The sequence below is a fragment of the Lepidochelys olivacea genome (genome assembly GCF_965140295.1).
Source record: "Lepidochelys olivacea isolate rLepOli2 genome assembly, chromosome: 5".
Classification (NCBI taxonomy): Eukaryota; Metazoa; Chordata; order Testudines; family Cheloniidae; genus Lepidochelys; species Lepidochelys olivacea.
In genome coordinates, this window is record NC_140415.1 from 13,859,112 (window position 1) to 13,871,421 (window position 12,310).

Sequence of the window (12,310 nt, forward strand, 5' to 3'; positions counted from 1 at the left end):
TCACACTTTGCACAAAAGGAGCCTTGGGAACCAGTGCACAGAGAATACCGCATTGATGTATCTGCAGCAATCCATGTTGCTATGCAGATGGCTTGATGCGTTTAGCATCAGTTGTAGTATATTTGAAATGAGATGGGCTATAATGTCACTAGACCTAAGTTGTCTAACCAGCTTTCCCACTGGCTTCACATAAATGCTGAATACTATGAGGGAATCATTACAGGTTGTCTTCCTCTCTAATATTTATTTTAGAGAATGTAGTTGTCAAGATCAAACCTTGTTCCTTTTTTGAGTAAAGATACTACATGTTTCTGGCATCTCATCAGTTTTCCCAACTTTAGAACTGGGGTGTCAGTCATACAGCAAGTTCCTTGCTAACTTCACTTAATAATCACAGGGCGACTATCTTCCACACCAACTAAATTATAGATCTTGAAATTTTTCAAGTATCCCTTACCTGCTCTTTATCAATAGCCATTTTAATATGGTCTTCCTCACCTCCTAGTTGTCCGAACTCTTTCCTTTAGCTTTCTTGTCAAAGACATTTTAAAAAACAAATTCAGTATCAACCTTTCAGCCATCATTGATTTCCCTCCTTTATTAAAACCAAATTCCTTTTAGAACTAATTTTTCCTCCAATACATTTTTTTCTAAAACACCCTTGTTCCCTTTAGCCTCTTGAAAGTATGTCTACACTACAAATAAATGTATTAACTCGGGTTAAAATAAGCAATGAAGACATGGCAACTCTGCTTTTAACTCGAGGTAGCAACTTAAAGCTAAAGCCCATATGGGAGCCTGGGGCTGAACTTGAGCTACTAACCCAAGATCAAGTCAGAGTTGTCATGTCTTCATTGCTACTTTAACTTACATTAGCTAATATAGGTTAACAAACCCACCGTAAGCACACTTTTTTTGATAGCGTAGCTCAAACTCAGTCTGTTCTTTTTGCTTATTTGTCTTCTCCATGAAAATTTACATGAGTCTATAACTTTGTATGGCTGACTCCCTCTTTTTCCACTTGCAGTGTTTTGTTTTTTAAAAAAGCCTCATCTTTCAGGAGTTCCTAGTCTCATTTTACTTTACACAATTTATGTGGCTTACTTATTGCACTCCACTTTCATCACAGGCAGTGAAAATAAACTGATCAGTTTATCTTTCTGGTTTCCATGCATGGGTAGAATGCTTTAATATCTGAACTGCACACACACTGAAGATAAGTTTCAATTCTAACAAACAGTTTTCATGTGAATTTTTAAAAAGGATCATGAAAACAGTTCTATTAATATATGTCTCTTTTGAAAAAAAAATCTTAAATCCTAAATTACTTGACAGTGGCCTTTGTATTTTCACAAGAAAGTGAGATTTTCTAGAGCTGCTTTTTTTTGGGGGGGGGGGGGGGGGGCTGGAGTGCGGGGGGTGGTGGGGTGGTGCTCACGCACGCTGGCCTCCCTGCCACTTGGAGTTCAAAATACTCTTTTCCACTAGAAACAATTAAAGCTTATATAAATTAAAAGGTATACCACAGCTCCCTTAGAAAAATGGAGACTAGGGAAAGGAGAGAATTACTTTGAGTCTCTTCCTCTCCACCCACCCTGAAGTCACTCAGCCCCTTGAGGGACCAGGCTCCATTTGCAACAGAGGATGATATGCTACTCATTATAACCACAGATAATTATGCACATGCTCAGTTTTATCATGAGCAGTGCCACTGAACTTAGTGTGAGAGAAAAACCGGAGACTTAGCTATGTTCAAGTAACTTCTTTTATTTACTAAATTGTGAAATTAAAATTGGTTTCATGAAAACATTACTAAAAAATGAACAGCATTTGGGTAGAAAATAGGAAACTCAAACGCATGTCTGTATGAGGGTGGCTGGAGACAAGGCATGTCTGGTCATTTTCAAAATGTCTGCTCCTGTGCCCACTGATTTCTCTCACTGATCTTAATGGCCAACTGCCTCATAGAAGACTCATGCTACAGAGCATTTTCTTTGTCACAAACTATATCAAGTTAGGAAATGGCAAGTTCCTTTCATTACTAGTCATTTTTATTATTCATCTCACTACAAACAGTGAAGAATAAAAAAACTGTTCTCTGAAGGAATTCTAAATCCTTTTACATTATTGTTTTACTTTAATAAGTTTCAGGTGAAATGCTGGCACTGCTGAACTCATTGGAGTTTTGCCATTGACTTCAATGGCACCAGATTTTCTCCTATAGTCATTAATCATGCACACGCTCTATGGAACTTTTCTGCAAGCCCTACATTCCTGTAAACTATTTAACTTTTTATTAAAGCTTCTAAGATAAATGTTTTCTTCCTAGCAAGCTACTGGATGGGAAGAGAGTGGAAATCTCATACTTCAAAGAACATAGTTTACCTTTCCAATTTCAGATGCCCAAGAAATGGAGATCTGATTTGGCACTGCTGATGATAATCTAACTAGAGATGTAATATTCAACGGGCGGCCGGGTCGCTTCTGCTCAATTCCATTTTTTGGTGGTGGAGCATATCCCTGCAATAAGGAAGAAAAGAAATGTCTCTCTAAAATTTTAGGAACTCCTCTGACTGTACTCTGAAATCTACCAAAGAGACACCATTACAAGGTTTTTGGAAAACAGAAGTTTTTATACAGAGTTATTTTTTGGCACTCATTTTGTATTTTGCCATCACAAATCAGTTACAAACCTACCCTTCTCTCCCATCCCAATAAGTCTCTTTTAATCACTAGCAAAGAGATCTTTACTTCAGTCTAGTGATTGGGTATGCATCAAGTTCCATGCTCTGTCCCGAAACGGTTATCAATATAGAAAAGTTCTGTACAGCTTTACAGAGCTGTACAAAGATCATCTGTAAATGGGAAATGTTCTCCTCCATTTTCATCTACCCTCAAGCTTCAGAGTTCTAGTGCATACAAGTCACGACCTTGCCCAAATGTTAACTGTTATGAAAACACCTGCCCGTAGAAATGAGTCTCACATTAGCCGCCTTTGTGCTTGGGAGATTTTGCAAAAAAAGTTTCCCACAGTTGCTAACATTGTTTGGCTCCACCACTTTTTGTCAATGTTTGTATTTGTCTATTGGCCTAGTATTTGTCTGTCCTTCATCCTCACCGTGAATATTGCTATATACCAACAGCTATAAATGGCTCAAATTTTGGAGCCAAATTTCCTCACAACTCCAGGAATTCAAGCCATCTACTGAGCACAAAAAAAAAGAAAGCACACTCAGATTAAAAATAGACTGCATACAACCAAAGCAAACCTGATAAGATTTTGCAGATGCTAAGTAGAGAGGCTTCCCTCACAGCCACAGTCAGAATTAAGATGAATCTTTATGCTGCAATTTATCTTTGTCACAAATGGACCAAAATTAATTAATATCTACATAGTACTTTTAACATGTAAAATGATAAATATTAGCATTGGTATCTTAGTGATCATCAGTGCCTAAAAATGCCCGATGTATAGATCAGTAACTGTACAGGCAAATTAGGCATAAATTTGTGAGCATATTTTTGAAAAAAGTCAGGCCCTTTTTCTCCCCCACTTTAGACTTTAAGGACACAAATCTATCAGCAAAAGCTACATATTGAATAGAATTTCAACAACTTACCGGCAATGGAAATAACTTCCCATTTACTTTAATGCACAAACTATTGGGATAGTTATCTTCTTGAGGGCAGCTAGTCTCTGCTAAGCATAACCTATTTCCAAAAGAGAAATTTCATTTTTAAGTGAGTTACACTCAAAACTATTTATATGTGTTAAAATATATTTGAATTAAAATAATCAAGTACAAACTTAATGTAAGAAAAACCTTATATCACCTTAGCTGAACTTGGACTGTGTAGTCCCTCCTGCCCCCTGGCAAGAAGTCCCTGTTGAGGGAAAAAGAAAAAAAAGGAAGTCCATTGAGAGAAAGAGAGGGGCAGGGATTGGAGGGGAAACAAAATCTCACACCCCAATTTATCACATTTTAAAAAAGGACAGACCTGCTCCAACATCTCTAGTTACTTTCAAGACTCTGAAGTTTCTCATTACTACACTACCCATGTAGTACAAGAACAAAGCACTTGTAACCAAAACAATCTATTTGTATTAATTAAAAGGATAAACTAGGTCTGTGCAAGGTCTTGGGACTCCAAGGAAGTCGTGAAGAGAGAGGGGAGAAAAAAAAATCCGATGCCACCTGAGGCGGGAAAACCAGCCCAAAGGAGGTCCTCCCTACCGCACTCCACTGACAAACAAGGATAGAGGGTAGAAGCAGCATCCCACCCCAGCAACTAGTGATGTAAATATCGTTTTAAAAGATAACAGATTTAATAGTTTAAACAGAGATTCGGGCCTCATGTGCAGGACTCTCCATTTCAGGCAGCACCTTTGTTCCGAGGATGGCGTATCTCCCCTCCCTGCCTTGCCCCAGACAGATGGGAAGGGCAGCTGAGCTCATACCAGGGGTGACAACAGGCCTAGCCAAGAGAGCCTAGAGTAGTTGAGGGGGCCCAGGACCTCCCTCACATCCTCAGTACCCAGGAAAAGGGATAGGGGCCACAGGTACCTAGTTTGTCCCGATGCGGCGTCCGCACACACTCCATGCCACCCCAGCAGCAGCTTTCCTTACCAGTGTGCAGACTGCCTCTGCAGCCAAACCCCTTCCAGTGGCACAGGGAGAAGCCAGGGGACGACTTTACCCCCCCCGACAGGGCCCGCAGCCCTTGCCCACCTCCCTGGCCAAACACGCACACCCTGCCTGGCTGGCCGTGCCCACCCTCCCCCATCCCTGCAAAGCCCCTGGGACAAAAACCCTGTTGGGCTAGAGCATTAATATCAACGCAGCCCCTTTAAGACAGGGGTGGGCTCCCACTGACCCTCGTGATGCCTACCCTTTCCTGGTTGCCATAATCACCTCTTGCCAGAACCTGGTCGAGACCCGCACACATGGGGTTAATGGTTAGGGTGGGTTAACGGTTAGACTAATACTTACCGGTTAACCAGTTAATATTTTACATCCCTACCAGCAACCAGGGAACATGGGAAGAAAACAGTCTGCCACTCTTGCAGCAGCCATGAAGGCTATTTGATTTCAAATAATCAGGTCCCATCTTCTTATCTAACTCCCTGATGATGTAGGATTGTCCCCCAACATAACCATTATGTGTTTGTACAAACACTAGTTTTAGGTGTACTGAATAATAGGCTCCCACCCACCACTTTACTTGAAAGGTTGTTCCACAGGCGAAGAGATGTGAAGGAAGATTTTTCTGAAACTCCCCTGCAACTTTGCAAAAGCAGTGATTTAACACATGCTCACAAATGAATGCCAGGCACTCCCTCTTACCTGGAAATGCAGATTTCTCTGACTTGCTGAGGTGTTAAAGCAAAGATAAAAAACTTCTCTTGGAACCTCTGAATACTGCTCTGTACTGAGAGAAGACATGCAAAGCAGCTTTAAAACAGAATGGTCCACTAATAAAAGTCCAAATGATTGCAAGGGTGGTGAGTTAATAGAGTCCACAACTCTGCTTTCTTGAACAAAACAAAGGTCACATAATAATGGAGTTGCTGCTGATTGCATGCAATTATCAATGAGAAATGGATATGAATCATTCAATTATAGTCAGATAGCTTAATATTAAAATTACATTTAATACTAAAATGACATTTTTGCCCTCTTCAGAAGCTTGGAAAACTAGGTTTATTTTATTCCTAGATTTTACAAGGGACTATACAGGGTTGAAGTGTCCCAAAATTTTCGCTGGGTGTCAGGCGAACATGCAAAGCAAACATCAACCCTGCATTTCCTCCCACATATCCTCATAAAAATATAAGTAGAGTTTGAGATATTACAGTAAGTAGTTATCAGACAAGCATGTGCACAAGCTGTTATTGGCCAGGTGGAGAACAACGATTCACTGGAAAACTGCTTTAATCCCAGGAGTGGTGAAGAAAGTTACACCTTTGGAAACTACCAGACCTCAATGCTAAAGAAAACCATCTATACGAAGACCTTGTCTACACTATAAAGCTTTTGCCAACAACACGGGAGGCATGCACACACTACTTAGCTATTTTGGTGGCAAAACTCAGCTGTTTTGCAGCCAAAATAAAACCACCTCAACGAGAGGCATAAAGCTTTTTGTGGCAAAGTGACAAGGCATCAGTGTAGACACTGCTGTTTGTTTTGTCGACATAACTGGCTTCCACCAGTATCCCACAATGCCTGCCGTGACCTCTCTGCTCACTGTTTTGAACTCTGCTGCCCTGCGCCCCTTCCCTTTCAAAGCTCCAGGAAGTATCTGACAGCTGAGCGTGCAGCTCCCTTTGGGGAACAAAGAGCAAATCATTAATGTGGAATGCTCCTGTTCTGCCCTGCACTAGGAACACAGGGGAGCGGGGGAGAACAGGACAACTGCTATGCTGCTTTGACATTCCTCAGCAGGGAGAGCTCACAGAGCTGCTCAGGATGTCACTTCCAGCAGCTGAAGAGGCTGTGGGAGAATTCGGAGGGAATCACAGAAAACCCCAGGCAGGCAGGCCAGAAGAGACTTGGGGAAGAGACTGCTTAGCCGAGCTGGGGTCTGATAGGATAGGTCAGTCAGCCTGATGTCTCCCCTGCCCCACACACACCACTCTCCTCTACCTCCCCCCAACATTTCAATTGAAAAGCAGCTGACAATCTACTAGGATACCTGGAACATGGGATTGAGAAATCTGTGTCATGTGACATTGTACCTGCCCAATCACAGAATATCAGGGTTGGAAGGGACCTCAGGAGGTCATCTAGTCCAACCCCCTGCTCAAAGCAGGGCCAATCCCCAATTTTTGCCCCAGATCCCTAAATGGCCCCCTCAAGGATTGAACCCACAATCCTTGGGTTTAGCAGGCCAAAGCTCAAACCACTGAGCTATTCCTCCCCCCGAGGCATTGCAAACCCTTCCCAAAGCACCCTGCGGCTAGTTGCACAGTGGGATAGCTACCCACAATGCACCGCTCTCTGTTGATGCAAGAATGTGGATGCACTCTGGTGACACAAGGAGCTAGTGTAGACATGCCACAGAGCTTTAATTAAAGCGGCATAACTTTTGCCAACAAAACTTTGTAGTGTAGACAAGGCCTAAATATGCCTGGAGATCCCCCTTATGAATATTTAAGGAGGCAGGGAGGAAATCAGACTAATGGCAGAATCCTCTTACTGACTCCTACTTGGCCATTTGTGGTGGTAATTATTTTAACATGAGAACAGGGTGCAAAATGTGTTACCTTATGGATTTCTTTTCTGGGACCAATCTCACCCATAATACTGAAGCAGTTCAGACTTGTTTACAAGTCTGGGGGCTCTCCATTTGTCCTCCCTGTCAGTGAGAAAAGGCCCATGAAATTTTCATCTCTTAAAAGTAGAAAAGAGTGGGTGTGAGTTTTGCCGCTATGGCTCCAAAGATTGCCTATAAAAACTAGGATTGCAACAGGCAACTTGGAAGCCCTGAACTGCCATGTTGATTGTACCACTGGAGGCAGAGAATTTGGGGGCAAGGTCATAAGTGGCATGGCCAAGTCTCTGAGCCGCATAACAGCCTGGGCTGCCAGTATCTAAAGAGGGCAGTAGTCCAGAAATCTCAGATTGTGGGAAGGGTCAGGATCCATAAAATATTAAACAAGTTTTATTAAATATTAAACAAATAATAAACAAGTTTTTCTTACTATGCAGAAAGGGAGCCAAGGGTGGGCCCATAGGCTGTTTTTGTTTTGGGGGAGTTGAGGGGGAGCCTGAGCTGGTAAAAGTCTCATGATCATTTGGAAAGGCAGGAGTATTACATTAGCCTACATGTGGTTTGGTTTTTTAAGATAAAAAAAAAAAAAAACCACTACATTGCTAGTATGCAAATATATGAACTACTCATCCCTTCAAAAAGTCATATGGAAATAACTATACTCCTTAGCTGCTCAACCATAAGAAAAAAGAAAAGGAGTACTTGTGGCACCTTAGAGACTAACCAATTTATCTGAGCATGAGCTTTCGTGAGCTACAGCTCACTTCATCGGATGCATCCGATGAAGTGAGCTGTAGCTCACGAAAGCTTACGCTCAAATAAATTGGTTAGTCTCTAAGGTGCCACAAGTACTCCTTTTCTTTTTGCGAATACAGACTAACACGGCTGTTACTCTAAAGTCAACCATAAGAGTCTATTTGCCCTCCAAATCCTTAATTCTCAAATACACACAGCGAGTTGTTTGTTTTCAGTCTCAAGAGCCTTCCTGGGTCTACTAAATGGGATTATGCATAATCCAAGTCTGTTTTATTTTAAAACCAGTTCTCTTTCACACACAAAATCAGTAGTTAATTATCTTGATATATTTCATGTAAAAAACTCATATGGAACTAATTACACCAAGTAAAGCTCTGTTTAGGGCTTGGCTGCAGCCAACCTCTAAATATTAATTTGTAGAGCTTGATGTGTACTTCAAACTGACAGTAAAAATGGCGTTTTAAGGGTTCACTCTCTCTCAATAAAACGCTAGCTCAAGCATGCCTGGTTTACAAATTTTTTTTTAAAATTTTATTTTATTTTAAGTGTTTTTCCTGTCAGTCCTGCAAACAGCCTGGGATCTGAACATCAAGCAAAAATTCTTGACTTTTGCGTCATCACTGGTAATAATTCATCAGGCAAAATTCTTGGACTCACTGACAATTGTGCAGGACTAACAGAAGTAAAACACTTCTATTGACTTCTATTAAATCAGAATATGCACAGAGAACACATCTGTTAAGTAAAAAGTGGTGATGTTCCTCCCAACTGCCCAAAATCACTTCTACAGCCTTACTCTAACATGCTAACAATGCTATCCTTGCGAGCAGCTTTTCCTTTTTTAGTAGCCACAAGACCCTTCAGTTTTTCTACTATGGAATACGGGGATATACAGGTTAAGTGGCAGAACTTTGTTGGATGTTTAGAAAGAGCTCTTTCTAAACCTTCTGTCTAGCCAAACGGGTCAGTTTTGGTTTTCGAACTACAAGAGGTCGCATTGGCTGTCACTTTTGGTTGACAGTGTTTTTCCCAGGTCAGTGACTTCAAGCTCACAGAGGAGTGCCCAGGCTTTACTACTAGAATGAGCGTAGCGAAGACCCTCCATTATTTTGTTCCATCTTTTCAGGCATGCAGCGTTCCATGACAATTAGTGCTTTTGCTGTGTCCAGATCATAGTTCTTCTCATACTCTTCAGCTGCCACAAGGAGCATAGACCATGTGATAGCTGTGAGAAATATGTTTCACAGCACCTTTGGTAAGAACATAAACAAGGCGATCAGAGAGTCCTGGGATTGATCAGATATGGTGTATCCTTTCTACAATTACTGCGGCATATGCAATGCACATCTAAACTGACTTGCAGAATAGCAGAACAGTGTTGGCTGCAAGCAAAGTCTCCAAGCACTGTCTGAGTTTTCAGAGGAAAACCACTATTGTCTTTCATCAGAAAGCAGAGGTCCAGTTTGCGTTCAGTGTTCTATCTGCCAAAGCAAGAAGTCCCTGATTTTGAACCTAAACAAAGATGGTAGACATCTGCAAAATGAGGTCCACCAGCTGCATCATGTCTGCTATAGCCCTATTCTGAGTGGTGGCTATTTAAGTTACCAAGGTACACAGCCAAATGGGGAAAAAATGGAAATGCAGGCTTCAGCCATTCAAGATTTGGAGGTTTGCACGCATTCATTACGGTCAGTTGTCCAAGTTCTTACTGCAGCAATAGAAATTCCCATGGTCTTGGGATCCTTCAGGACTGAGACATCTTTAAGACCATGCCCAGGCCACACTGAACATCATTCACAGCAGCAATGAGTTCATAACCATTAATATTGCATCTTGCAGTTTGCTTGTAGTCTGCAGCATGAGTTTCTTAGTAGATCATCATCGTTATTCACCTTGAGAACTCTTAAAAGACAGTCATACTTAGCAGGTGACAAGCCTAAAAAGCTGTCATGAAGTGACAGTCATTGCCCTCTTCAAACATGGGAAGCCAACAAATGATACTGCCAACAACTGCTCAATATCACTCCTCTTCACAATTTGCAAGTTAATGGAAAGGGTCTTACTGGCCCGTCTCACCCTATCTTTGAGGATGCTTATGGCTTTGAAAGGCTGAAAAATATTGCAGTTGAAAACATTTTTTAAAAAGTGAATTCATAAGCATGATACCCAGCAAGGAGAAGGGTTTAATTGCTTCAGGAATGCAAACATGTAGCACAATTGTGCTTTTATATTGTGGCCAGATTCTCAAGGTGGGAATACTTGTCCATTTCCTCTTCCTGGATTTAGCATTAATTTTTATCAAGTCTCCCCTTATTGCTGGCAGTTCCCACTGTAGTAATCATTCAAGGAAATTCTACGGTTTGGTTCTATACTATGTCTAATTTAACATTATCTTTCAAGACTATCAGTTGCTTTTACAAACACACACCTCCAACAGATAGAAAAACTCCTGGTTCGTGTTCTGGTTTAGGTAGTTTATATGGTAAAGAAACCTTCTAAAAATCGTGTATGAAATCTGCACTTGGTTACAAAAGAATATCCCTAAATCAAAATTAAGTATTTCATCATGACTAAAACAAAAGCAGCTCCACAAGCCACCCAAAAGTGGAGATCACTAGAGGCACAATGCACAGTACTTTTAAAATTTAATGCCCTACAGAAATACTAACAAAATGAAGTTTCAATACCACTAGAAGATACAGAGGTACTTAACTAGCATTGCTCAAAACGTACAGCTGGGATGCCATAACTCATTGCAGTTGCAAAATATGGTTTCACTTTCATGGTTTGCAAGGGTATACAGATGCAAAAAAAAAAAAAAAAAAAAAAGTGAAATTTCACTCTAATATTGGAGTCATTTTTTAAAAGAGTACGTACTGAGTTCTGTGAGGAAAATGCTATCCCCGCCAACAAGCCATGCACATGTACATCAAAATTTGACCCCAGATCTCTTTGGAAAGGTTTCCTATGCTGACGCTACTAACTGACATTACTATTATAAAAGCAAAAGTGGTCCTTGTTAGAGCCCATTAGGAAATGGATACGTAAGAAGAGAAAATATAATGCCACTATATAAACCCATAGTATGCCCACCCCTTGCATACTGCATGTAGTTCTGGCCATCCCATGGCAAGAGAGACATACTAGAATTTAAAACGGTACAGAGAAGGGCAACAAAAATTATTAGGGGTATGGAACAGCTTCCATTCGAGGAGAGATTAAAAAGACTGGGACAGTTCAGTTTAGGAAAGAGACAACTGAGGGAGCGGTGGCAGAAGAGGTCTTGAGAAAGGTCTGAAAAAATCATGAATGGATTAGAGAAAGTGAATAAGAAAGTGTTATTTACCACTTCACATAACACAAGAACCAGGGGTCACCCAATGAAATAAATAGGCAGCAGGTTTTAAACAAACATAAGGAAGTACTTTGTACAATGCAGTCAACCTATGGACCTCGTTGCCAGGGGATGTTGTGAAGGTCAAAAGAATAACTAGGTTATTCTATGGAGGGTAGGTCCATCAATGACTATTAACCAAGATGGTAAGGGATGCAACCCCATGCTCCAATGTCCCTAAGCCTCTGACTGCCAGAAGCTGGGACTGGATGACTGGGATGGATCACCCAATAATTGCCTCTCTTCATTCCCTCAATATCTGGTAGTAGACAGGATACTGGGCTAGATAGATCATTGGTCTGATCAAGTATGGCCATTCTTATGTTATTGTGTCCTTATACTGGCACCCAACACCATAGTATATAAGCATCCAATATATACAAAGACTAGGACATCCGTCTTCAATCTACATGGGGACTTTCATTTGAGCCATGGCTAGAGTACCTACTGCATATAGCCATATTTTCCTGAAGAGTACTTCAGACCAGTTTAAACTTTTGGTTCATGTTATACAACAATGAAAAAACAGAAGTTATCCTGTACCCTGCCATTTAAGAATAGTAACATGTATAGATGGTTTATAAACAAAGAATCCACAAAACTTTAAGCAAACTTTATATTAATAAATGTCTTAAAAGAAAATTTGACACAACCACCAAATCTCAATTACAACTTCCTTGCAGTATGTTGATTTGTTTGTTCTTGGTTCAGTGCTTGTAATACTCAATTATCAAGTCATTTTCAAAACCTAATCAGTTTCCTTTTTAATCATAGCCATTGTAGAGCAACAGTTCACATTTACGTAGATTCAAAAACTTAGCATTTTCACTGCCTCACGTTTCTCTGTCAGCAAACTGCTGTAGCTCACGAAAGCTCATGCTCAAA

General features: G+C 40.8%; 1 protein-coding gene across 5 annotated transcripts in view; it reads right to left on the reverse strand.

Moving 5' to 3' along the window:
* PIAS2 (protein inhibitor of activated STAT 2) overlaps nucleotides 1-12,310 on the reverse strand; it is a 54,430-nt gene that overhangs the window by 24,423 nt on the left and 17,697 nt on the right. For all 5 annotated transcript variants that reach the window (XM_084628679.1, XM_084628680.1, XM_084628683.1 and 2 more), the window contains 4 exons: nucleotides 5,346-5,430; nucleotides 3,835-3,885; nucleotides 3,621-3,711; nucleotides 2,386-2,520 (listed from right to left, as the gene is read on the reverse strand). In XM_084628679.1, the coding sequence (XP_084484805.1) occupies nucleotides 2,386-2,520; nucleotides 3,621-3,711; nucleotides 3,835-3,885; nucleotides 5,346-5,430 (362 nt within the window). The remainder of the gene's footprint in view (nucleotides 1-2,385; nucleotides 2,521-3,620; nucleotides 3,712-3,834; nucleotides 3,886-5,345; nucleotides 5,431-12,310) is intronic.